The 26,611-nt window shown below is 48.3% G+C and overlaps 1 protein-coding gene across 5 annotated transcripts in view; it reads left to right on the top strand.

Moving 5' to 3' along the window:
• ACACB (acetyl-CoA carboxylase beta) overlaps positions 1 to 26,611 on the top strand; it is a 115,422-nt gene that overhangs the window by 69,568 nt on the left and 19,243 nt on the right. For 4 of the 5 annotated variants that reach the window (XM_019977294.2, XM_019977292.2, XM_019977293.2 and 1 more), the window contains 19 exons: positions 2,289 to 2,377; positions 2,468 to 2,592; positions 4,099 to 4,212; positions 4,383 to 4,496; positions 5,085 to 5,174; positions 7,851 to 7,969; positions 9,413 to 9,658; positions 10,685 to 10,784; positions 10,884 to 10,991; positions 13,113 to 13,169; positions 13,407 to 13,448; positions 14,746 to 14,961; positions 16,624 to 16,779; positions 17,755 to 17,958; positions 18,301 to 18,456; positions 22,239 to 22,361; positions 22,972 to 23,241; positions 24,795 to 24,892; positions 26,077 to 26,197. In XM_019977294.2, the coding sequence (XP_019832853.2) occupies positions 2,289 to 2,377; positions 2,468 to 2,592; positions 4,099 to 4,212; positions 4,383 to 4,496; positions 5,085 to 5,174; positions 7,851 to 7,969; positions 9,413 to 9,658; positions 10,685 to 10,784; positions 10,884 to 10,991; positions 13,113 to 13,169; positions 13,407 to 13,448; positions 14,746 to 14,961; positions 16,624 to 16,779; positions 17,755 to 17,958; positions 18,301 to 18,456; positions 22,239 to 22,361; positions 22,972 to 23,241; positions 24,795 to 24,892; positions 26,077 to 26,197 (2,548 nt within the window). Of the gene's footprint in view, positions 1 to 2,288; positions 2,378 to 2,467; positions 2,593 to 4,098; positions 4,213 to 4,382; positions 4,497 to 5,084; positions 5,175 to 7,850; positions 7,970 to 9,412; positions 9,659 to 10,684; positions 10,785 to 10,883; positions 10,992 to 13,112; positions 13,170 to 13,406; positions 13,449 to 14,745; positions 14,962 to 16,623; positions 16,780 to 17,754; positions 17,959 to 18,300; positions 18,457 to 22,238; positions 22,362 to 22,971; positions 23,242 to 24,794; positions 24,893 to 26,076; positions 26,198 to 26,611 lie in introns of those variants that run through there. The other variant, XM_070769718.1, reaches the window with a different exon arrangement.

Here is a 26,611-nt window from a genome sequence, read left to right as displayed (position 1 = left end):
AAGTGAAGTGGAAGTTCCTCAGTCGTGTCTGACTCTTTGCAACCTCATTGACTATACAGTCCATGGAATTCTCCAGGCCAGAATACTGGAGTGGGTAGCTGTTCCCTTCTCCAGGGGATCTTCCCAACCCAGCGATTGAACCCAGGTCTCCTGCATTGCGGGTGGATTCTTTACCAGCTGAGCCACCAGGGAAGCCCAATACGCTGTTTAGGTTTGTCATAGCTTTTCTTTCAAGAAGCAAGCATCTTTTAATTTCATGGCTGCAGTCACCGTCCACAGTGATTTTGGAGCCCAGGAAAATAAAACATGTCACTGCCTCCACTTTTTCCCCTTCAGTTTGCCATGAAGTGATGGGACCGGATGCCATGATCTTAGTTTTTTAAATGTTGCGTTTTAAGCCAGCTTTTTCACTGTCTTCTTTCACCCTCTTCAAGAGGGTGTTTGTTTATATTCTGTGGTTGTTTATATTCCTCCCGGCTATCTTGATTCCGGCTTGAGCTTCATCCAACCTGGCATTTCGCATGATGTACTCTGTATATAAGTTAAACAAGCAAGGTGACCATATACAACCTCAGGCACACTCCTTTCCCAATTTGCACCAGTAAGTTGTTTCATGTCCGGTTCTGACTTGTTACTTCATGACCCACATACAGATTTCTCAAGAGTCGGGTAAGGGGTTCTATAGTCCCACCTTTGTAAGAATTTTTAAAAAGAATTTTCTTTAAGAACTTGTATTTTGTCTTACATAGCTCTTGAGCAGGAAGAACTATGCTGCTGATAAAAAGAACTGCCCTTTTGTATGAAAACTCTACCCAGCAAGAAAGCTTTGCCTTCTTGGACAGAATTCAAACATTTTCAGACTGGAGTGAGTTAATTCAGCACATATTAGCCACATGCCAAAAACTATAAGAGGTGCAGAAGATAGATGGCTATAGGAAAATGCCCTTCTTTTCAGGGCACTCCTTGGCTTGTGAGGACACATACTGACAATATAGGGTTGCAGCTGAGGAAGGAGATTTGCGTTTGGATTCCCCACAAAGTGAGAGCTCCATAGCCAAGGCTAATCCTTTCCCCAGAACTCTTCCAGCACTAACCCCAATCCATCCTTTAGTATAGGAGAAATGACCGGGAGGTATGAACAAATGATAAATGAATCCAATTCCCTAGCAGGTTCTTCTTGTGTTAAATATAAATCTCAGAGGTATATCCTGTATTGTGTGCGTGTGTGTTTTTAAAAATCACATACGAACCAGGAGCCTTTTTGGTTCGTACTCTCTTTTGATGTCATTTGCTGGTGCTGGGGCAAAGCTGGTTTCAACTTTCCTGAAACTCAGCGTCCCTTTCCTCGTGTTCCGAAATGGTTTGGAAGAGGAAATAGTTTAAGGAACCTCCAGGTTACCATTTGTAAATGTCTTTCAAGTTTTATTTTTCGAATTGTCTTTATCCATTGGATGGTTAATTGAAAATATTTGTCTTCACTCATTCAGGCAAGGCTGACCCCATTCAGCATCCCGGCTCTGTGACTGTTTTTCCTTCTCTCTGGGGACCTCTGGTTGGACGTGTGACCTTGGGCAAGTTGTCACTGTCTCTGACTGGCAGAGTTAACACAGATGGACCAACTCACGCATCCCTCCCAGACCTAAGGATTCGAGGGTGCAGCCTCTAGATTCTTTGTAAAAATATTTATCTATTTGTTTGGCTATGTTGGGTCTTAGCTGTGGCATGCAGGATCTTCATTGCGTCATGCAGATTCTTTACTTACGGCTCATGGACTCTCTAGTTGTGACACACAGGCTCAGCAGTCGTGGTGGGCAGCCTTAGTTGCTCCACAGCATGTGGGATCTTAGTTCCCAGATCAGGGAACGAACCCATGTCCCCTGCATTACAAGGCAGATCCTCAGCCACTGGACCATCAGGGAAGTCCTCCTCCAGATTCTTTATTAGTGTTTTCTCTTCAATACTTTGGCCACCCGATGCGTAGAAATGTCTCATTTGAAAAGACCCTGATGCTGGAAAAGATTGAAGGTGGGAGGAGAAGGGGATGACAGAGGATGAGATGGTTAGATGGCATCACTGATTCAATGGACATGGGTCTGAGTGAACTCCAGGAGTTGGGGACGCACAGAGAGGCCAGGCGTGCTGCAGTCCATGGGGTCGCAAAGAGTCGGACACCACTGAGCAACTGAACTGAACTGAAGTCCTTTTTCAAGTCTTGAAAGTCCTGCTGGAGACGACAGGCACCCCAGGACACAGAGCTGATCACTCAGCGGCCTTCTCCTCCTCCCCAGGTACCGCAGTGGGGCCCGCGGCTACATGAAGGCGGTGGTCTTGGACCTCCTGCGGAGATATTTACTGGTTGAGCACCATTTCCAGCAAGGCAAGAGTCGCCACCCCAGGCACTGGTGATGAGTCCGCACGGGCAGGCGGCCTGGAGCCTTACCCCACATGGCTTCTTGTCCCCCTGCAGCCCACTACGACAAGTGTGTGATAAACCTCCGGGAGCAGCTGAAGCCAGACATGGCCCAGGTGTTGGACTGCATCTTCTCCCACTCGCAGGTGGCCAAGAAGAACCAGCTGGTGATCATGTTGATTGTAAGCGGGAGAAGGCGTCCTTTCCCCAGTGTTGGACAGGGCTCTGCCGGCTTCCCCTGGAAAGATTCTGGTCGCCAGATTTTAAAATACTTCATACCAAACTTGTCTTGGGTCTTGCCTCTCTTGTTTATTCATTTCTCCACGCTGCACAGCTTTGTAGGATCTTCCCTGACCAGGGATTGAACCTGGGCCATGACAGTGAAAGCCTGGAATGCTAACTTCTAGGCCACCAGGGAGCTCTCGAGTCTTTCCTGTCTTAGAAAACCACTAGCCTGGCCGTTGGACAGTGCCTGCGTTCCACGCTGTCCTTGGAGGCAGAGGCCAGGGGAATGACAGCGATGAGTGTCACCACCATTTGATAACACAAAGCAAATCAAAATTTGGGAGGGAGAGAAGGTTGAGAATAATTTCCCATGAGATTTCTTCACCACAGACCTGCTTGTGTGCTTGTGTATGTGTGTGAAATGTTAATATGTTAAACAAATTTTCTGATTATAGAAACAAAATGTGGGCTCATTCTAATTAGGGACATGCAGAAGTAGAAAAGAATGACCCCCCCCTCCCCGGCCCCACCGTCTGGTGACTGCCTGGAGAACAGCCTGGTGCGGAGGTCGGGGTGTGATGCCCAGGTATTCAGGGTCCCAGCAGTCACTGTTTTGTCTTAGTGGGTATTGAGGGAGCATCAACTCTGAGCCTTTCCTAAGCCCTTCTTGCATTTAGGGCATAAGAGTAGATGCAAAGACTGGCTGCGCCCAGCCCTGGTCTCCGGCAGAAAGGTCCCTTGTTCCAGAAGCAGAGAGGAGGGTTGCCCATAGGAACCAACCTCCCTGCCTCGTTGGCAGGTTTCACCTCTATATCTTCTCTCTGGCAGGACGTCTCCAGGCCCTAGATGCTCCCCCCATGCCAAGGCTCCTAGAGTTGGCTTGCATACCCGCACTAGAGCCTCACATAGCTCTTACTGTTTGTTCATACCTGCTTCTATTTCCCCTCATCCCTCTTCTCTGAAACTGAGCCCCTTAAGTCAGGCAGAGATGTGCAGAGGAAAGAGTGAGAGGGCCTAGGGATAGGAGAGCCTTGGGTTCAAGTATGACTCTGCCTTGCATGTGCTTGGTAGCCTCGGGGCAAGGCACGTTGCCTCTCTGAGCCTCAGTTTTCTCATCTGTAAAATGGGAATCATATAGTAACTCCTCGGTGGGTGAAGGACATTTGAGGAAATAAATGGAAAGTGTCTAGCTGCTTGCCTGGCCACAGTAAATACCTGTTAGACCTGCTGGCCATTAATAGTGATGCAGGCAGAGACTTGGTTCTGTTTTCCCTCGTGCCAGGAACTTAGGGCATGTTTTGGGGTGGATGAAAATGCAGTGGAGAATGGTGGAGGGTTTATGTATGAGACTGTGGAGGTTGGCTGGGGCAGCTGGACCCCCAGCCAAGGGCCAGTGAGTGCTGGCCTGTCTCCTTCTGGTGGAACAGAAGATCCCCTTGGATCTTGTTTCTGTCCCCCAAAAGGATGAGCTCTGTGGCCCAGACCCATCCCTGTCCGATGAGCTGACCTCCATCCTCGACGAGCTGACTCAGCTGAGCAAAAGCGAGCACTGCAAGGTGGCCCTCAGAGCCAGGCAGGTAGGCTGGCCGGCTGTGGTTCCCACCGCACCCCGGGCTCACGGGGTGCCATCCTCCACCATGCCCAGCCCCCCACATGCACAGCCCCTTTGCTGCAGGACCGGCCCTTGGCGTCTTCCCTGCGAGGATGGCTCACCCCAGCCCGTCGATCCCCTCTCTTCCCCTCGCAGGTCCTGATTGCCTCCCATCTCCCCTCCTACGAGCTGAGGCACAACCAAGTGGAGTCCATTTTCCTGTCTGCCATTGACATGTACGGCCACCAGTTCTGCCCAGAAAACCTCAAGGTGAGGCCATCTGCATCCTTCCACGTTGCACAGAGCACATGCCATGGCCCAGGTGGGGCCTGGGAGTGGGAAGGCGGGCTCTCCCTGCCCTCCACGGATTGGTGCTCGGATGCAGGGCACAATCACCAGCACCAGTGGTTTAGCTCAGCATGGCCAGGGCTGCCTGAGGGGGCCCAGGGGTAGCTCTGAGAGAGGTTGGGTCCTGCAGGATGGATGGCAAGGCAGCAAGGCTCTCTCAGGAGGCATGATGTTAAAACTCCACATGTGATGGAGCTTATTGGAAGCTGTGAGCACTCACATGGCTGGGTCTTGGCTTCATTTTCCCAGGGCCCCCTCCTCACCCACTAAATCTGCCTCATTCACAAGCTTCCAGGCACCCCCTCTATGGCTAGAGCTGGGAGCCCTGAGAACAGTCACCCAAAACTGCCTGCACATTCAGATCTCATGGGCCTGGAGCCTGGCAGCATTTTGTGATAACAACACGACCAACCTCTCTTCCCTGCCGCTATCCCTCCCCTCCTCTGACTGCTGGTTGGAATTTGTTAGCATTCCGCTTTCCTTCTTTATTTCCCTTTCCATTTCCTGTAGAAATTAATACTCTCAGAAACAACCATCTTTGATGTGCTGCCCACTTTCTTCTACCACGCTAACAAAGTGGTTTGCATGGCATCCTTGGAGGTAAGTAAGTGAGAGGTCCCTGGAACAGCTTCAGTAGACCAGTGTCGGTCCTGGCATCTGCTGCCTGCACTCCACATGCCTGACCCTGGGCCATGTGCCTGGCAAACATGATCTCAGCATTTTCTCTCCAACGTAGGTCCTTTTACTTACACCCGTCTCATGGAAAAGGGAATGGAGGCTCAGAGAGGTGAAGCAACTTGCTCAAGGTCACACAGCTAAGAAGTGACAGAGCTAGGATGTATATCAAGTCTATCTTAGTCCAATAGCTCAGTTGGTAAAGAACCCACCTACAATGCAGGAGACCCCAGTTTGATTGCTGGGTTGGGAAGATCCGCTGGAAAAGGGATAGGCTACCCACTCCAGTATTCCTGGGCTTCCCCTTGTGGCTCAGCTGGTAAAGAATCCGCCTGTAATGCAGGAGACCTGGGTTCAATCGCTGGGTTGGGAAGATCCCCTGGAAAAGGGAACGGCTACCCACTCCAGTATTCTGGCCTGGAGAATTCCATGGACTGTGTAGTCCATGGGGTCGCAAAGAGTTGGACATGACTGAGTGACTTTCACTTCACTGTCGTAGTCCAAAGTTCTTGCTGGTAACCCCAGCTGTCTTGTGTGTTATTCCAGCCTCCTCTGGCACAGGCACAGTTAAATACTAACCCCCCAAGGGCCAGGTCCAAGGCACTTCATCTAAACTTTTGATTCCTTGAGCAACAAATTATGGCAACATGTGCAAGTTGTCTACCAGGGAAGCTCATTAGAGACTTAGTGTCCAGAGTTTTATTGAGGGCTGGTCACATAAGCACTGGAGAAGGCGACCCCACTCCAGTACTCTTGCCTGGAAAATCCCATGGACGGAGGAGCCTGGTAGGCTGCAGTCCATGGGGTTGCGAAGAGTCGGACACGACTGAGTGACTTCACTTTCACTTTTCACTTTCATGCATTGGAGAAGGAAATAGCAACCCACTCCAGTGTTCTTGCCTGGAGAATCCCAGGGACGGGGGAACCTGGTGGGCTGCCATCTATGGGGTCCCACAGAGTCGGACACGACTGAAGAGACTTAGCAGCAGCAACAGCACATAAGCGCCCTCTGCTTGGCACATACCACAATTCCAAACTCCCAGGAAGAAAATATATGCTCAGCATAAGTCATACTGTTTGCTTAGTTAATGCACTGCCAACCATTCTTCTCTAGGAATGGTGGGAACCTTCCCAAATCCAAGTTCTCACATGCCAGCCAAGGGCCAGCCTTGCAAGCAGCAATTTCAAAGGATAGCAGTTAATCCCTGGATTCCCTATCCAGTTAAAAAAATTCCCAATGCTTAGTCTTCAGAACCATGCCGTCCAATATGCTGGCCACATGTGGCTTGTAAGCACCTAAGATGTGGCCAGTCTGACTGAGATGTGCTCGGAGTGTAGGATACACACTGGATTCCAAAGACTCAGTATGGAGAAAGAATGGAGAATATCTCAATTTTTAAAAATTGGTTGCATGTTGAAATGATAATATTTTAGTTATTGGGGATGAAATGAGGTATGTTATTAAAATCATCTTTACCTGCTCCTTTTAAGTGTCTACTAGAAAATCTCAAATTAATTTAAAACTGCCTCCGTGGCCTGTGTTATATTTCTACTGGACAGCATTACTCTAGAGCAGGAGTCAGCAAACTATAGTCTGTGGGTCACATCTGGCCCCCTGCCCAGTTTTGTAAATAAAGTCTTATTGGAATACAACCACGTCCACACATTTACATATTTACATTTACATATTGTCCATGGCACAAACTCGTGCCTCTTATAGTGGGAGTCCAGTGGTTACTGGACCATCAGGGAAGTCCCTACAGCAGCAGAATTGAGTAGTTGTGATTTGTGATAAAGATGATATATTCCACAAAAGCCTAAAATATTTACCACCTGGTCTTTTGCAGAGGAAGTAGCATTCTAAAGAGTGAGCATATTTTACTCTTCACTGCTTTCAGTTCAGTTCCGTTCAGTTGCTCAGTCGTGTCCGACTCTTTGCGACCCCATGAATCGCAGCATGCCAGGCCTCCCTGTCCATCACCAACTCCCGGAGTTCACTCAAACTCATGTCCATCGAGTCGGTGATGCCATCCAGCCATCTCATCCTCTGTCATCCCCTTCTCCTCCTGCCCCCAATCCCTCCCAGCATCAGGGTCTTTTCCAATGAGTCAACTCTTCCCATGAGGTGGCCAAAGTATTGGAGTTTCAGCTTTAGCATCAGTCCTTCCAATGAACACCCAGGACTGATCTCCTTTAGGATGGACTGGTTTGATCTCCCTGCAGTCCAAGGGACTTGCAAGAGTTTTCTCCAACACCACAGTTCAAAAGCATCAATTCTTCGGCGCTCAGCCTTCTTCACAGTCCAACTCACATCCATACATGACCGCTGGAAAAACCATAGCCTTGACTAGACGGACCTTTGTTGGCAAAGTAATGTCTCTGCTTTTGAATATGCTCTCTAGGTTGGTCATAACTTTCCTTCCAAGGAGTAAGCGTCTTTTACTTTCCTGGCTGCAGTCATCATCTGTAGTGATTTTGGAGCCCCAAAATACAGTCTGCACTGTTTGCGCTGTTCCGCTCTGGGGACTGTGTTCTGGGCTTGTTTCCGGGGCCCGCAGGCCTGGGTTTTCTCAGGTGCGGTCTGTGCTCCTGTTTCACCAGGTGTATGTGCGGAGGGGCTACATCGCCTACGAGCTAACCAGCCTGCAGCACCGCCAGTTCCCGGATGGCACCTGCGTGGTGGAATTCCAGTTCATGCTGCCCTCCTCCCACCCGCACCGGTACAGAGTGGTGCCCACCTGGGGAGGGGTGGCTTATGTTTCTTTTCTCCCTGACCACTGTAGTCCTGTCTCTGGAGGGACCCAGCAGGGATGTCTGGGAACTGCTGGGGAGACATTAGGCACACCGTTCCCCAGCCTGGCGTCTCTCCACATCTCCATTCTCTTTTCAGTAGCATGGAGATAACCCCATGCCTGCCGCCTAACTCTGCACTGTCTGGGCTGGTAGCTGCTACCTACCTGTGGGATATTGAAATTAAAACACGTCAAAACTAAATTAAGAATTCAGGTCCTTGGTCACACCAGCTCACGTGTGACTTGTGGCTGCCATATTGGACATTGTGGTTCTAGAACATTCCATCACCGCAGAAAGTTCTGTTGGACAAAGTTGTCCAAGACCCTGATGAAGAATGAGGCACAGACAGCATTCAGGCCCGTGCCTGGCACACAGCAAGTTGGTGAATAGTGAGGATCCCTCTGATGATCGTGACGGACACTGTTACTACTGTCCGATGGCGTGACGTGTGTCGAGTCCTGTGCTAAGAGCTTCCACACTCTCCTCTATTCAGCTTTATTCCTCATCCCACAAAATAAAGATTGTCACCTTTGCCCAGTTGAGAGAAAGGGGGACTGACTAGGGGCTTGGGATCCTTTTGGGGCTTGTGGGAGATGTGCTGTAAGAACTTTTGAACTTGCCCCCCCCCCCCCCCGCCGAGGAGGCAGTCCTTGCCTTTGTTTATGTTATTTATTGGGCTGTACCGGGTCTCAGTTGCAGCACAAGAGAGCTTCAGTCTTCACTGTAGCACGTGGGGTCTTTAGTCGTGGCACATGAGCTCGTGGTTGTGGCACGTGGGGTCCAGCTCCCTGACCAGGGATCAAACCCAGGCCCCCTGCATTGGGAGCACAGAGTCTTAGCCACTGGACCACCAGGGAAGTCCTAGAATTCTTTGCCTCTGGAGTTCTTCGCTGCAGCAGTTCAACACTGCTAGGGAAGAAGGCTGGGGTAGTCACTCACACTTTGTTTCTTGGAAGAACCTACATGAGTGTCCTGCTCATGGTTGTGACCCTTAGTATATATAGACACATGGCATTATTATCAGCCAGGGAGATACTGAGGACCCTGGAGGGCTTCCTTGACCATCTCAGGCCCTTGCTGTTGCTGTCGACTAGAAGGGTCAGGAGCTTGCCTGGGACCTGTGGCCTCAGCTGCCCCACGGCCCTGCTCTTCCAGGCCTCTGGGAAGGTCACAAGGGGTGACATCTCACCGTCCCGCCCCAGGCCGAGCCTGACTGGACCCTCCACACCTGTGTGCATTTGTGACCATAGGGGAGGTCCGGTGAGAGACCAGCAGGACTGAGGTCCAGGCCCCTGGTGCGCTGTGCATGGCCAGAGGGGGATCTCTTCCCCTATCCCTTCCACCTCCGATTCTAAGCCCCCCTCTTTCAGAAGACTCTGTTGTGGGGCTGGCTCACTGAAGCTTCCAGGGCAGGAATGGCTCTTGGGGCTGGATCTGCAGGCGGCTACCTCCCCCCCCACCTCCCACCCCCACTGCAGGATGACCGTGCCCATCAGTGTCACCAACCCGGAACTGCTGAGACACAGCACGGAGCTCTTCATGGACAGTGGCTTCTCCCCCAAGTCCCAGCGAATGGGGGCCATGGTCGCCTTCCAGAGATTCGAGGATTTCGTCAGGTACCCAGCAGGGTTCAGTCTCCCCAGAACACCCCAACCATAGGGCTTGAGCGAGCTTCCCCTGAACCCACCTGTTCATTGCACACGCAGGTGGGGGTGGCCTAGACACACGGCACAGCGAGTTAATAATAGAATAATATAGCATCAAAAGTGTGAGTTCATGTCAGCACCTCCTGCTTTTGAATACTGGCTCACCCTGCTTCTTGACTCTAAGACTCTGAACAAATGATTTCTCTCAATACCTTTGTTTTCTCATCTGTATAAAGGGCACAAGAGGACTTACTTCATAGGGTCACCGTGAAAGTTAAATGAGATAATACATTAAAAATATTGTATTTAAACCATCGTTAGTATGTAGATAACGTGCTCAAAAATGTCAGTATCATTCCCCTGTTTAAAAGTCTTGATGTATGTATTCAACTGTGTTGGGTCTTTGGTGCATCGTGTAGGATCTTTTGCTGTGGCACACGGACTCTCTAGTTGTGGCACACAGGCTCAGTAGTTGTGGCGCGTGGGCTCCACAACGTGTGAGATCCTAGTTCCCCGACCAGGGATCAAAGCCGCGTCCCCTGCAAGGCAGATTCTTAACCACCAGCCCACCAGGGAAGTCCCCATTGCGCTTTTCTCAGCCTGCCCCTGTATATTATGCATCATGCTTGGATTATCTCGTATCTTTACAACAGCCTTGGGAGGTGTAGTGATTACTTCTGTTATCCTCAGTTGACTCAGAGAAGTGAGATGAGATTGCAGGAGTCCCCCAGCCAATAAAAAAGGGACCCTAGCCATGCCCCCAAAGTATTGGAACCCTTTCTTTTATTCACCATCTCAAACCACATAGGTTCATTCTTCTTTTGGGGGAAGACCCCATCACTAGTGCCTCGGACCTAGTCAGGAACCACAGGAGCTCTGTACAGACGTGGATGCGCTCGCAGCGTGGTGGTTGGGAAAGAGGGAGGGTCTGGATCTGACCTATGACCTCGTGGGGCAGCGGCCCCTCAGCCCTCCCTCTCTGCCCTGCACCCCCAGGAACTTTGATGAGGTCATCTCCTGCTTTGCCAACATGCCCAAGGACACCCCCCTCTTCAGCGAGGCCCGGAATTCCCTGTACTCTGAGGACGACAGCAAGGTGAGGGTGTGAGCAGGGAGCAAGCCGAGGAGGGGCGGGCTGGGGCCCCGGGCCCTTCTACTTGGTTTTCTTGGCGCCCCCCTTGGCTTTCTGTCCTAGAGCCTCCGAGAGGAGCCGATCCACATCCTAAATGTGGCCCTCCAGCACGCGGACCACCAGGAGGATGAGCAGCTGGTGCCCATTTTCCGAACATTCGTGCAGTCCAAGGTATGCTGGGCAGCCTCTGGGTCTGGGTTCCTGAGAAGGAGGAGGGCTGTCTTGATGAGGTGTCCATGTGCCCGAGTTGTCTTGAGAGCTTCAGAGCCGCAGGCCTGGCTGCCCATACCGGCTTTGCTCTGCCAGTGACCTTGGGCAGAGGAGGCTGAACAGGCCAGAAATTTGGCTTCTCCCCCCAGTAACACAGAGGTGGCATTTCTCTCTCCCTGGGAGTTGCCATAATAAGATGACACAGTATATACACCACCTTATGCAGATGATACAGTCAGTAAATAGTTTTGGAGTTTAGGGCAGTGTTTTCATTGGGATAAGCCAGAAAACTCACGATTGTATTTATTTGTTTTTGGTTACACGGGGTCTTTGTTGCCGTGAGCGGGCTTTCTCTATCTGGACAGCGGGGGCAGCCCTCTAGCTGTGGTGCTCAGGCTTCTTGTTGCAGTGGCTTTTCTTGTCACGGAGCACAGGCTCAAGGGTGTGAAGGCTTCGGTAGTTGAAGGGCACACAGGCTGAGTTGCTCTGCGGCGTGTGGGATCTTCCCCAACCAGGGATTGAACCCCTGTGCCCTGCATTGGCAGATAGATTCTTTACCACTGGGCCACCAGGGAAGTCCAAAACTCCCAATTTTAAAATGGTCACTTACGTTAACAACCACTTATGCAAATAACTGGGTTGGTTTTATAAACATGTGGTGTCATGTGTAATAATGTGTGTGTATATATTTTAATAGCTGTATGAACATAATTTACGTACCATACCATTCCTCCACTTAAAGTGTGCAGTTCAGTGCTTCTTGGTACCATAGTCCTCTTTTCTGCAGTTTTGTTTTCCTTAGTTTCAGTTTCCCATGGCCAATTGTAGTCCAAGAACATTAAATGGAAAATGCCAGAAATAGGCAATTTGTCAGTTTTGAGTCGTGTGCCATTCTGAGTTGCTATGAGGAAGTATTGCACCATTCTGCTCACTCTGACTCAGATGCGAATCATCCCTTTGTCCAGCGCATCCACCGTTTGTCACTTAGTAGGTGGCTGGGTTGTCCCGTCAGTTGTCATGGTATTGCAGTAGTTATGTTAAGTCACCCGAATTTTACCTAATTATGCCCCAAAGTGCAAGGGTAGCGATGCTGGCAATTCGGATATGCCAAAGAGAAGCCATAGGGTGCTTCCCTTAAATGAAAAGGTGAAAGTTCTTGACTTAATAAGGCAGGAAAAAAAACATATGAGATGCTAAGATCTACAGTAAGACTGACTCTTCTAGCCATGAAATTGTGAAGGAGGAAAAAAGAAATGTACCCTTAAACTGCAAACATTATGGCCACAGTGAGTGATAAGTGCTTAGTTAAGACAGAAAAGGCATTAAGCTACAAGAAAATATTTTGAGAGCCCACAATCACATAGCTTTTATTACAGTAAATGGCTATAATTTTTCTATGTGGTTAATCTCCTATTGTGGGCTTTCCTGGTGGCTCAGATGGTAAAGAATATGCCTACAATACAGAAGACGCAGGACTGATCCCTGGATCAGGAAGATTCCCTGGAGAAGGGAATGGCAACCCACTCCAGCATTCTTGCCTGGAGAATTCCACGAAAGAAGAACCTGGTGGGCTACAGTACTTAATTTGTAAATTAAACTTTATTGTAGGTATGTATAGGAAAAAAAAACCAACAACCTACTATATATAGGGTTTGGTATTATCCATGGTTCCATTCATCCACTGGGGATCCTGGATCATATCCCTGGTCAGTAAGGAGAGATTACTAATATATTCATAGGGTTGTGTAACCATCATTACGATCATTATATTTTAGAACGTTTTCACCACCCCCACCAAAATACCCCATACCCATTAGTAGCCACCCCATTTTCCCTCAACTCAACACCCCTTTCCCTGACCTTGGAAACCACTAATCTACTTTCTGTCCGTGAATTTGCTCATTCTGGGTGTTTCCTATCAATAAACTAAGTGGAATTTCATACAATATGAGGCCTTTGGGGACTGGCCTCTTTTACTCGGCATGTTTTCAAGGTTCATCCAGGTAGTAGTAACATGTATCCGGACTTCATTCCTTTGTGTGACCAAGTATGATCCCATTGTATGTTTGGTTTTTAATGCAGAAAAACATCCTTGTGGAGTGTGGACTCCGAAGAATCACATTCCTGATTGCCCAAGAGGTCAGTCCCATGCTCAGCGCATCTGAGTTCTTTACATTCTTCAAGACTCGGTGCCATTTATTTGAAGTTTGCTCTGTAGATTGGGGTGGGAAAGATCGGTGGCTAAAGGAGAGATGGCTTTCCAAATGATTTGTTCTAGCAGTGGGCTGGGTAATGGTTAAAAATCATAAAACAAGTCTATAAATATTTAAATAAGTCTTGCTTGACTTAATTGTCTTTCATATGTCTTTTTTGCAGAAAGAATTTCCCAAGTTTTTCACATTCAGAGCAAGAGATGAGGTATGGTGAAGAGCAATGAAGTGGTTCTCTCTTCCCTGCGATCTTTGATATTCAGGAAGAATATTGTCCCCAGTCCTTATGATCCCTGTATTCTAGAAGTGCAACTTAAGTGCAGACTCCAGCCTCCCTCTGGGCTGGTATTTCCAGTGAGAGCCCCGTGTTTGTATGTGGGCCTCAGACCTCACATTTCCTACCCTTTCAGCCTTTGCTATACACATTTCTGTCTCACCTGGAGAATTTTTATACTTGCTGTTGTAACTCTGTAAGACAGGTCTCCCAACCTCTTTTGTTTATATTCTTCTAGAACAGTGGTTTGCAAACTATGGCTTGCAAACTGGCTCCCTGTTTTTTAGGGATCGATTGGTTGGTTTTTGTTTTGTTTTTTGGCCATTCCACACATGGCTTGTGGAATCCTAGTTCCCTGACCAGGAAACGAACCCAGGCCCCCTGCAGTGGAGGCACAGAGTCTCAACCACTGGACCACCAGGAAATTCCCCAGCCCCCTGTTTTTATAACCAAAGTTTGATTGGGACACAGGCCCTACTTATTAATCTCTTGCTGTCTCCTATGGCTTTCTGGCTCCAGCAGTAGAATCAGGCAGAATCGAGTACACTCAGCCCTCCATGTCTGCGGTTTCCACATCCGTGGATTCACCCAACCACAGATGGAATCTCTGTGATTGGCCTTATCTGCGGACGCAGAGCACGTGGATTCAGAAGTCGGACTGTGGCTGAGACCGACTGTGTACTCCATCGGTTCTCTGGCCTTTTGAGAAAAAGTTTGCTCATCCCTGTTCTAGAACAGGTGGTCTTGTTCCCAGCACAGACCCAGCATCCAGCAAACAGTATTTTAATCTATCCAGAGCCTCACTTTACTACTTAAGACCCATCCTTCCTTTAGCCTCTTCAGTTAAAACTCTAGCACCATCAGTCGCTTCCTTCTGGGGACCAATCTCCACAAGGAAACCAGGGACTTCTCGAGAAGCTCTCTGTGTCATGATCACAGAAAACAGCCTGGTGGGCCAGGAGGTGCTGGGGACTCACTGGGCTCCCCCAGGGCTGAGAGACCTATACCAGCACAAGACCTTCCTCTCTGCTGGATCTTCGCAAAATCTCAACTCTCCAATCTCTCGAGTTCACGCTAGAGGACACCATGACTGCCTCTTTCCTGAGCACTAAACCCGCAGCGCCAGGGGGCGTGCAGGACAGGGCGTGGACCAAGCAGGCATGCCGCCTCAGTGTCCAGCTCCACGTGTGTCTGTGTGTCCATCTGTTTTCTCTCCCCGGTCGGCCCGCAGTTTGCAGAAGATCGCATCTACCGTCACTTGGAGCCGGCCCTGGCCTTCCAGCTGGAGCTCAGCCGGTTGCGAAACTTCGACGTGACCGCCATGCCCTGCGCCAACCACAAGATGCACCTGTACCTGGGTGCCGCCAGAGTCAAGGAGGGCGCCGAGGTCACGGACCACAGGTTCTTCATCCGGGTCATCATCAGGCACTCAGACCTGATCACCAAGGTCAGGGTCAGCGGGTGTTTGTGTTTCCCCCTGAACTTGTCCCTCGGGGGCCGGCCTTGGCAGGATTGAGTCCCACGCGGGGCAGGGCCTGGGCTGCACGCGGGGATCGCAGGGTGAACGGGGCACCCACAGCCCTGGCCTTGTGACCGACAGCCCAGTCTAGAGGGGACAGGAGGTAATAGCGGCTTACTTTCATGGTGTAACGTGAGGATTCTTTGTTCCATCACGGAGATGTGTCTGCATGAGAGAATCAGGAGGATAGAAAAGACAGATCCTGGTTTGTTAAGGGGCTTTTTTTGTATTTGTTGATTGAGTGTACCATCATATCCCCTTGTTTCTCTCATTTACAAAAGTAATTCATGACTATCCTGTGAAGATTGCAAGCAATACTGAGAATACTTCCAAAAATCAAGGAGGGACTTCCCTGGTGGTCCAGTGGTTATGACTCTGCTTCCAATGCAGAGCGCACAGGTTCGATCCCTGTTCGGGGAACTAAGATCCCACACGCTGCGTGGCTTGGCCAAAAAAAGAAAAGGACCCAGAATCCTGCCACTCAGGGGTCAGCCCTGTTGGTGACCCTTTGTAGGCCTCATTCCATATGTGTATTTGAATTGGGTTGTAGGTAGAAGGTTCCAGCTCAGGCTGGACATACCATGTAAAGAATTGGTTTTTACTGTAGACCTCGTTCTATGTTAATGAAGATGATCCCCTCCCTGCAGTCCCATAGCACGGAGGTATCATGTGTATGCAATGTTTTTAAGGAATCCTCTAGTGATGAGTGCTAAGCTAATCTCAGTGTTTTCCTGCCTCAGATGTTCTAATAGCTTTTATGATTATCTGGGTAAGTGCAAGTCGCTCACTTGTGTCTGACTCTTTGCAACCCCATGAACTGTAGAGTCCATGGAATTCTCCAGGCCAGAATACTGGAGTAGGCAGCCATTCCCTTCTCCAGGAGATCTTCCCAACCCAGAGATCGAACCCAGGTCTTCCGCATTTCAGGCAGATTCTTTACCAGCTGAGCTACCAGGGAAAGGCCAACAGACCAGGAGATGGTTGTTGAAAAGATGGTTTGTCACTCACAGATCCCAAGGGGAGGGGGCACCCTGTATCATGGGGACCACGTGGGGAAGTGCCAGGGCTGCTCAGGAGGCCGTGGGAGGGGGGATTCGTGGACAGGGGCCTTTATTGTGGGTTTCGCAAGAAGGACCAGGTGAAGCGGCAGGCAGACTTGGCAGTGGCTGGCTTGAGTGATTTCAGCAGGCTCTGAACGTAGGGGCTGTCTCGTTGTCTGATGCCTGGCCCTGGGGTGATTAGGGCCCCAGGACAGTAGCCTGGGGCGTGAACCTGATGAGGAGTAGCGGGGTGTGGACCTTGGATTGGTTGGATTGGTTGGTTTGCCTGAAAAGCAAGGGCTCATGGGAGAGTTGTTTACAATATCTTGCAAGAGACTGTAAGACCCCTCTGGGGTCAGCACAGCAGAAAACACAGAAAATAAAAGAGGTGCCGTGTACACGAGACGGCCTTGAACATTTCTTTGCCTCTGGAGGTGGGGCTCTGCTGTCTTACTGGGCACACCTTTCGGAGGAGGGGCTGTTCTCCCCTCTCCCTGACTCTGAGCCCTGCACCCCTGGCCTTAGCGGTTGCCCCCTCCCACTTTGACAGGAAGCCTCCTTCGAGTACCTCCAGAACGAGGGCGAGCGGCTGCTCCTGGAGGCCATGGACGAGCTGGAGGTGGCATTCAACAACACCAGCGTGCGCACAGACTGCAACCACATCTTCCTCAACTTCGTGCCCACCGTCATCATGGACCCCTCCAAGGTCTCCCCTCGGCGCGCAGGGCCCTCACCAGGCTCTGGGGGTTCACCTTCCCTGGGACCCTCCTGCTTCGTGGTATTGCCTCCCGGTGTGCGAGACCCGAGTTGTAGGGTGCATACGTGCGTGTCTGAGCCTCAATTGCTGCAGGTGGAGCACAAAGCTTCCATCAATTAATTCTAGAACCGTATTCCAGCCACCCCCCTGAGGACTGTCCCTAAGGATGTTCCCCCTCCATGGGCATGCTTCACTTTTTGGGAAATGCGGATGCCTAGAATAGAATGTCCTTTGCAAAACACAGTTCTGGCCTCTCCCTGGTTCCAGGCTCTGTTATGGGCTGCCTGTGGGTGGGGGAGCAGGTGAGCACCTGAGGTCTGTGACCCAACCATCCTCCATGGCTGGTTCCTCACAAGCCGGCAGTTTGTGATGGCGATTCTGGGATGAAATAAGTCCTTTCAGTCCATCGGGTTGGAGTTTGTGATGGTGATTCTGGGATGAAATAAGTCCTTTCAGTCCGTCGGGTTGGAGTTTGTGATGGCGATTCTGGGATGAAATAAGTCCTTTCAGTCCATCGGGTTGGCATGTGGGGGGGTGCAGAGGCTCATGCTGACTCCCCAGCTCTATCAGTTCATGTCGTTCCCAGAAGAGAAAATGCTTAGTCTTGGGATACATGAAGGAGAGGAAGACGGTGTAACATAGGAGCACTAGCTCTTACAGCCTCAGTTTCCTCCTCTGTCAATAGGGGACAAAAATGCTAGCCTCTCTGGGTAACTGTGGGGACAGAGCGAGATACTGAGCTTAAGTCGAAGATGCCTTTGCTTCTTATCAGCTAACGATGATACACGCAACATATCACTCCGCTGTATACATCAGTGCATTTTGCATTCGGTATACCTCACCATTCTGTCATCATCAGAGTGAGAACTGTTAGGAGTGTGTGCAGTCTAGGTTCTGAAGTTGCACCGCTGTGGTTTGCTGCAGATTGAGGAGTCGGTGCGGTCCATGGTGATGCGCTACGGCAGCCGCCTCTGGAAGCTCCGCGTGCTCCAGGCTGAGGTCAAGATCAACATCCGCCAGACCACCGCCGACAGCGCCATCCCCATCCGCCTCTTCATCACCAACGAGTCAGGCTACTACCTGGACATCAGCCTCTACAAGGAAGTGACCGACCCCAGATCTGGAAACGTAAGGCCGGGCTGGGTCACAGAAGTCGCGTCAGAGCAGAGGCCCAAGCCTCTCCTCCACGTCCGCGGGTCTGTGTCTGTTTCAGAAAAGTTCCTTTGTGTCATATGTTAGAGTCCACACAGAAGTGATACCATGTGGTGTCTTTCTGACTTACTCCACTTAGCATGATAATCTCTAGGCCCATCCATGTTGCGGCCAATGGCGTTATTTTGCTCTTTTTTAAGGCTGAGTAGCATTCCCTCTTTGCATTTTCATTGAGGAGCAGGAAGAAATAAATTGAGCAAGAGTGTGGTTCTCTGAGACTTGCCTCCCTCACTCTCTGATTTTCTCTTTCTGGTCCAGATCTTGTTTCACTCCTTTGGCAACAAGCAAGGCCCCCAGCATGGGATGCTGATCAACACTCCCTACGTCACCAAGGATCTGCTTCAGGCCAAGCGATTCCAGGCCCAGTCCCTGGGTACCACCTATGTGTATGACTTCCCAGAAATGTTCAGGCAGGTAAGTCCTGGGACTGAGACTCAGCACTGCCGGGGGTCCCCCTTTAAAGACTCCACCAGCATCCACAATCTCCATTCTCAGTTACTTTTCTAAAGACCTCACTCTAAAAAACAGTCTTCATAAACGAAAAGAAACTAATACTGGGAATGACTTTGTAGTATATTTTTCAAAAACAAGACTTATTTCATCCCAGTGGTAAAAAGAATATAATATAGAAACTTTGGACAACAAAGGAGAGTGGAAGGAATAAAAAAGTAACTCCTAGTTCCATATACTAAAGACAAATTGCTTACCATTTCCTCCTGGTCTTGTTACTGCTTATATTAAGTACTTGCCATAAGCCAGGCACCATTTTAAGGGTGGATAGACCATGAGGAAGAGGATGGGGTCACTACCTTTGATGAATTAAAAAAAAGAATGTTTTATGTTTTGATGAATTTTGAAGTATACACTGGACACAGAATATATACTGGATACTTCCTTCAAGTATGTCTTCTATGCCTATATTTTTTTACATAGAAGCGCCTTTCAAGGAAACTGAACACACTTGCATTGGTGATAAGGATGCCTTTGTACATCCTCTCCATTGCCTTGTGAATGACATTCATGAAACTGAGCCTGTGGACTTCTACTGTAGACAGGAAAGCATCCATGCACTTTAGGCATGAGATGCAAGGTAGTAGGAAAAGCTGCTGTTTAGGGTCAGGAAGTCCTGGACTTGAATCCCACATCTGTCCTTTGCTTCCTGTGTGTCTCCAGGCAAGTTCCTTCACCTCTCGAGGCCTCTCTTTTCTCCTCTGTTAAATGAGAATAATAATTAGTACCTACCTCCCAAGGTTGTAGTAAGAAATACATATTAAGTATTCAGTAGAGGACACGACTGAGCGACTTCACTTTCACTTTTCCCTTTCATGCACTGGAGAAGGAAATGGCACCCCACTCCAGTGTTCTTGCCTGGAGAATCCCAGGGACGGGGGAGCGTGGTGGGCTGCCGTCTATGGGGTCGCACAGAGTCGGACACAACTGAAGCGACTTACCAGCAGCAGCAGTAGCAGCAGAGGCTATTTTAATAAATGGAAACTTTTATGATTAAGAATGTTATTGTCTGTATCCTCCTGCCTTGGACATCATGGGCCACAAGAATAAGAAGCAGACACATCAAAAATAAATCCATCCACTTTTCTTTTAGATAAAGAAAGAGTACTGTGGACTACCCATAAATTTGAGAACAGATGAAAAGGAAAATTTCCCAGAAAGATACATCTTATCAAAACTAACTCAAGAAGAAATAGAAAATATAGATTATAAGCATTAGTGAAATTGAATTACTCCATCTGTTCCACCTTTTTTTAAAAAACTGGAGTTCAGATACAAGAATAGAAAGAAGCAAAGTGGTGTTTTTTGTAGATGATAAGATACCTATACAAGTAATCCAAGAGGATTTGAAGACATAGCAAGAGAATACAGCAAGATTACTAGATACAAGTGCATGCTTATTCATTCAGTTGTGCCTGATTCTGCAACCCCATGGACTGTGGCCCACCAGGCTCCTCTGTCCATGAGATTTTCCAGGCAAGAATACTGGAGTGGGTTGCCATTCCCTTCTCCAGCTAGATCAGTATACAAAAATTAATTGTGCTCTCATAGACAAGCAATAATTCTAAAATCTAATTGGAAAAATGCTGTTTACAATATTAAGATCAACTCTAAAGTTTCCCTAGGAATAAATTTAAAAAACATACAAGGAATAAATTTAAAAAAACATAGGGGAAATTTTGAAACTTTATGGAAGTACTTTAAGCCTAAATAAACAGAGATACATCGTGCTTATGAATGATCAGAAGAGTCAATATTGTAAAGATAATAGTTCCCCACATAATATATTCAGTATAATTCTGGAGTTGTGGGTGTAACTTAAAAGTTCATAGGAAAAGTAAAAGTTTGTGAGTAGCAAAAGCAATTTTGAAAAAAATAATCTGGGGAACTTGTCTTAGCCATCCTTTAAAATAAGTCACTTTTCAAGCAGCTTAATAATGTAATGTACTTAATAATGTAATGTACTTAATATGTAATGCATAATATTATTGTAATGGAGCTAAACAGATAGACCAATGGAACAGAATAGAGTCTAGAATCAGACCCACTTATAAACAAAGCCTTGACAGAATGCAGAGGTGGAATTGTGAATGAAGGGGAATACATCTCACGAAAAGATACAAAGACGTTTCTTATCTAATTGGGAAAATAAATTTTTATTTCTACCTCATCTGGTGTACAAAAATAAATTTCAAGAGATTAAAACCACTTGGAGTGAGTTAAAAGCATAAGCATAGGAAAACCCCACAAATTTGACTACATTAAAATTTAAAAGTTATTTATGTAAAAAGACCCCAGGTTGGGGGACCCAAAGCTGGGGCTCTGGGACAACCCAGAAGGATGGGGTGGGGAGGGAGGTGGGAGGGGGGATCAGTATCAGGGGACACATGTACACTCATGGCTGATTCATGTCTATGTATGGCAAAAAACCGCCACAATATTGTAATGTAATTAGCCTCCAATTAAAATAAATTAATTTTTTTAAAAAAGACCCCAGCTTGGGAGAATATGTTTCGATGTCTGTTACCAGCAAGAGATTAGAACAATATTATGTAAGAGAAACTCTGATCAATATATTTTAAGGTGCTCACCTAGGTGACAGTCAGTTAAGTACAGATCAACATCACAGCAAAAAAAAATCACAGCATGATTTCACACCCAGCAGATGGGAAAGCATGAAAATATTTGACAAAACCAGATGTGGACAAGTATATGGAGCAAAGGAGTTCTCACACATTCTTACTGTAAAGCAATTTGATAATATCTAGGAAAACTGAAGATTCACATATGCTATGACCCAGCAATTCCACTCCTAGGAATATACCCATGTAAAAAGACCATAGGAATGTTCATTATAGCATTATCGGTAGTACTGTAGAATTGGAAAGCTAAACGTTTCTACTAAAAATTATGAGTAAATAAATTGTGACATATTCATACCATGAAAAACTGAACATGAGGGAAAAGGAATAAACCAGAGCTAAATTTATCAACATGGATAAATCTCTCAACTATACTGGAGAGTTGGAAAAATAAGTTGTAGAAGGACATGTCTGGTGTGACACCATTTATTTAAAAGAGAAGTCATGCAAAATAATGCTACATGTTTTAATGTCTGCACATATGATGAGATAAAGACATAAACACATACAGAGGACTTGACTGACACTGAGTTCAGGATGGGCTTCCCTGCTGGCTCAGCTGGTAAAGAATCTGCCTGCAAAGCAGGAGACCCGAGTTCAAACCCCAGGTTGGAAAGATCTCCTAGAGAAGGAAATGGCAACCCACTCCAGTACTCTTGCCTGGAGAATTCCATGGACAGAGGAGCTGAGCAGGTTACATCCATGGGATCACAAAGAGTTGGATACAACTGTGTGACTAACTTTCACTTTCTTTCAAGTTCAGGATAATGGTTACCTGAGGGGAGCAGGGGGAGGGACAGATGGGAAGGAGCACACCAGGGGCTTCAGCTGCATTTCTATTATTTCTTTTTAAAAAATTCTTAAAGCAACTTTGGAGAAATTATGATTTGACAAAACTGCAAGATAGGTGCATGGGTATTTATTTTTCCTGCATGTTTTTGCTGCGTGATTTAAATAGTTTGCGATTAAGAAAGAAAGGCAGCCCTAGAAAATGTACTTCCTTACTGGCAACTTCAGCTTTTCTCTTTCCTCCCTTCTCTGCAGGCTCTTTTTAAAATGTGGCCCTCTCCGGACAAGTACCCCAAAGACATCCTGACGTACACCGAACTCGTGCTGGATCCGCAGGGCCAGCTGGTGGAGATGAACCGACTTCCTGGAGGAAATGAGGTAAAGAACTGAGTCAGTTTGCTCTACAGAAGAAGTTAACGCAACATTGTAGAGCAACTATACTTCAATAAAATTAAAAAAAAAAAAAAAAGCAAACCCACAGAACCCAGCTCCTGGCTGGAATCACCCTTTAAAAAAATTTTCTCCCTAGGAACCTCCTTGGCTGTTGAGTAGTTAAGACTTTGCTTTCCAGTGTAGGAAGGGCTTCCCTGGTGACTCAGTTGGTAAAGAATCTGCCTGCAACGCAGGAGACCTGGGTGCGACCCCTGGGTTGGGAAGATCCCCTGGAGAAGGGAAAGGCCACCCACTGCAGTATTCTGGCCTGGAGAATTCCATGGACTGTACAGTCCATGGGGTCTCAAAGAGTTGGTCACGACTGAGCGACTGTCACTTTCCAGTGAAGGGGGTGCGGGTTTGATCCCTGGTCGGGGGACTAAGATCCCACGTGTCTCATGGCCGAAAAAACAAAACATAAAACAGAAGCAATATTGTAATAAATTCCATAATGACTCTTAAAATGGTCCACATTAAAAAAAAAAAAAAAACTTAAAAATCTTCTTCCTCCCTGAAGAAGCAAACCTGTTTTCTTGTGCACTCATCTCCTCTCCAGGTGGGCATGGTGGCCTTCAAAATGACGTTGAAGACCCTCGAGTACCCCGAAGGGCGTGACATTATCCTCATCAGCAATGACATCACCTTCCGTATCGGATCCTTTGGCCCCGGAGAAGACCTTCTGTACCTGCGGGCGTCTGAGCTGGCCCGGGCCGAGGGCATCCCCAGAGTCTACCTCGCGGCCAACAGTGGGGCCCGTATCGGCCTGGCAGAGGAGATCAAGCACATGTTCCAGGTGGCTTGGGTGGACCCGGAAGACCCCCACAAGGTACCGCACAAAGCTGGCGTGGCACTGTGATCCCACCTGGCTCCTGCTGTGTTTTCCGAGGGGGTGACAGCACCTCTAAGGGAGTGGGGAGAAAAGTCTTGCTCTTAGACGGCACAGATACACGTGGTGGTGGTGGTTTGGTCGCTAAGTCCAAACTCAGCGCGTCCTACTCTTGCCATCAAGCCCATAGACTGTAGCCCGCCAGGCTCATCTGTCCGTGGGATTCTCCAGGCAAGAATACTGGAGTGGGCTGCCATGCCCTCCCCAGAGGATCTTCCTGACCCAGGGATCGAAACTGCCTTCCTTACGTCTCCTGCATTGGCAGGCGGGTTCTTTACCACTAGCGCCACCTGGGAGCCCTCACTCCTTCTTCGCCACGAGCAGACGGCTCAGGTTCCTTATCTGTAAAGTGCGAATAATCGTAGTAGTCACTTCAGAGAGCTCTGAAAGTGTTAGTCAGTCATGTCCGATTCTTTGTGACCCCATGGACTATAGCCTGCCAGGCTTCTCTGTCCATGGGATTCTCCAGGCAGGAATACTGGAGTGGGCAGCCATTTCCTTCTCCAGAGGATTTTCCAACCCAGGGATCAAACCCGTGTCTGCTACATTGGCAGGCGGATTCTTTACCACTGAGCTACTTCAGAAGCTCTCAGAAGGATCCTTGGAGAAAAATAATGAAATTAGTTATTTCTTATATAAACATGTACTTAATACATACTGAGCATCTTCTGAACACAGTACATACCAAGGATGCAGAGGTGAGTGGTATATAATCCCTGGCCTCAGGAAGTTCTTACAATTCATCCAGAAGACCTCAGGACATCATAAAAGGCAGAATGAATAAAGAAAAACACACATCTTGTGATGTGAAAATGCAGGGAACAGAGGCATTCTTTGCAACCACGGCACAGGTTCTCAAGGAGGTGGTATTGTCCCACAAAAGGGACAAAAAGTATTATTTTCATGTAGAAGTGCACACACACATATGCGTACATTTATTACATAACCAGTATATCTATAATAAAACTTGACTGGGGCAAAGGGGTTGGTAATCAGAGAAAAAGAAGTATCTGAAAGGCTCCTTTGGGGAGAGAGAATGAAAAGATGATTAAACAACACTGAATCAGTGACATCCCTGGTGGTCCAGTGGTTAAAACTCCCCCTATCAATGCAGGGGCCGAGGGCTCGATCCCTGGTGGAGGAGCTAAGATCCCCTGTGTCTGGGGGCCAAAAAAACAAAACATAAAGCAGAAACAATATTGTAACAAATTCAATAAAGATTTAAAAACAAACAGATAGTGAATCAGAGAGATGGCCAGAGGAAAAGTGAGGTTGTGTGGTAAGGGTGAGTGGCAACCACAGAGCAGACGTTCAGTTAATTGGTGTTATTAATATGTTAACATCAGATGTCTGTTAACATCAGACAGGTGACTGTTATTAACACAGTGTCCTTCCTGCATCCTTCAAACACAGTGTTGGCACTAAAAAACAGTGGCTGTTGAGTACACGGAGCTGGACTCATAGCCTCATTGAAGTATTTACATGTTTTTAAGGGAATTAAATACCTGTACCTGACCCCCCAAGACTACACCAGAATCAGCTCCCTGAACTCCGTCCATTGTAAACACGTGGAGGAAGATGGAGAATCCAGGTAAATAACTTAGCAGGCAGCTCCCATGTTCTGACTGTGGTTCATTTCAGCTGCTCGTGGGGAATCTGCCTCTGGGCTGGTGACAGTTTCTCAAGCAGGTGGGGGTGTTTGTACAGAGGGTCCCCCCAGCTTCCATTGTGGGCACTGACAGCTCAGACACCTGGGGCCCCCTTTAGGGTGACCCCATCCTTGCTGTCCCCGCATGAGGCACATCTCTCACAAAAACAGCACATCACTCGGGGACAGTTAGGTTGGATTCCCGCATGTCCCCAGAGCTTGCGGGCTCACATTTTATGACCAAATGAGCCAAACTGACTCACTGGGTGGGCTGGGAAGACGTGGACAGGGTCTGCTCCATGAGAACGTCAAGGGCGATACTGGTGTTGTTTCCAGGGAAGGTTGTAGGTTTTTAAAATCAGATTCTGACTTAAATCAAAATTTCCCAGGCTGAGTTTCCTGGGATGTTAGTCATTGATTTTGGGTGGCGGGGGGGGGGGGGGGGTGGGGGGGGTGGGAAGATTTTCCATAGTCAAGTAAGTTTCAGAAACACTGGGTTAGATGAGATCCAACAAGCATCTTTACTGCAGACGTTCTCAGAGCATTTAATGCACTGAAATGCCTTGTGAATCCCTAACGGGTTAGGGCCTAACCCAGCCTTTTTGGCACCAGGGACTGATTTTTCCACGGACCAGGAGGCGGGGATGGTTTGGGGTGCTTCAGCTTCTGCGTTTGTTGTGCACTTCTGTTATTACTAATCAGCTCCGCCTCGGGTCATCAGGGAGGCTCGGCTGTGCGGTGGACTTCCGTGGCCACGATTGGTCGGTCATGAGCCGAATGCCTTCCCCGGGCACACGCCCACCTCTCTGCAGACCAAAGGCTGTTCTAGACTGTCTCCGAAGGAGTGCAGGGCAGGGGTGATGCTTTGTTAGGACAGCCTCTGAATCAGCAGACTTTCTCTTTGGTTGGAGGGGTGATCATCATCGAGGCTGTACTTGCCCTTCTGGAAACTTGAGGGCCAATCGTGAGGGTCCTAGACCCCTGCCTTCATCTCGCCGTTGGCTGCTTTCTCACCCTCCAGTCTCTCACCTTGCTCAGCCTTCCTTCTCCAGGTCCTTGGGAAGCGCATCAGCCTTGGATTGTCCTAGGCTGGAGCTCAGTCTGTAACTCTCATTTGGTTCCTAAAGGTATGTCATCACGGACATCATTGGGAAGGAGGAGGGCCTGGGCGTAGAGAACCTGAGGGGCTCAGGCATGATTGCTGGGGAGACCTCCCAGGACTACGACGAGATCGTCACCATCAGCATGGTGAGTCCCCGCCCATTTTCTTTTCCAACTCAACTTTTTATTATGGAAACTTTAATCAGGAAAAGCCTGTCATGCAAAGTGAAGTAAGTCAGAAGGAGAAAAGCAAGTATCGTATATTAACGCGTATGTATGGAATTTAGAAAGCTGGTGCTGATGAACCCATTTGCAGGGCAGGAATAGAGACACAGGCACAGCAGACTTGTGGACACAGCAGGGCAAGGGGAGGGTGGGGGGAATTGAGGAGCACTGAGACACGTGTTATACATTCCTATACGTACAATAGCCAGCAGGAAGCTGGTGCATGACACGGAGCCAACTCAACGCTCTGCGACAACCCAGAGGGGTGGGCTGGGGTAGAGGGTGGGAGGGAGGGTCAGAGGGAGGGCACGTGTGTTTTCTGATGGCTGATTGACC

The sequence above is a fragment of the Bos indicus genome, chromosome 17 (assembly GCF_029378745.1).
Source record: "Bos indicus isolate NIAB-ARS_2022 breed Sahiwal x Tharparkar chromosome 17, NIAB-ARS_B.indTharparkar_mat_pri_1.0, whole genome shotgun sequence".
In the NCBI taxonomy this organism is placed as follows: domain Eukaryota; kingdom Metazoa; phylum Chordata; class Mammalia; order Artiodactyla; family Bovidae; genus Bos; species Bos indicus.
The sequence above is the reverse complement of the archived record's forward strand: the minus strand, read 5'-3'. Positions and strand labels throughout refer to the sequence as shown.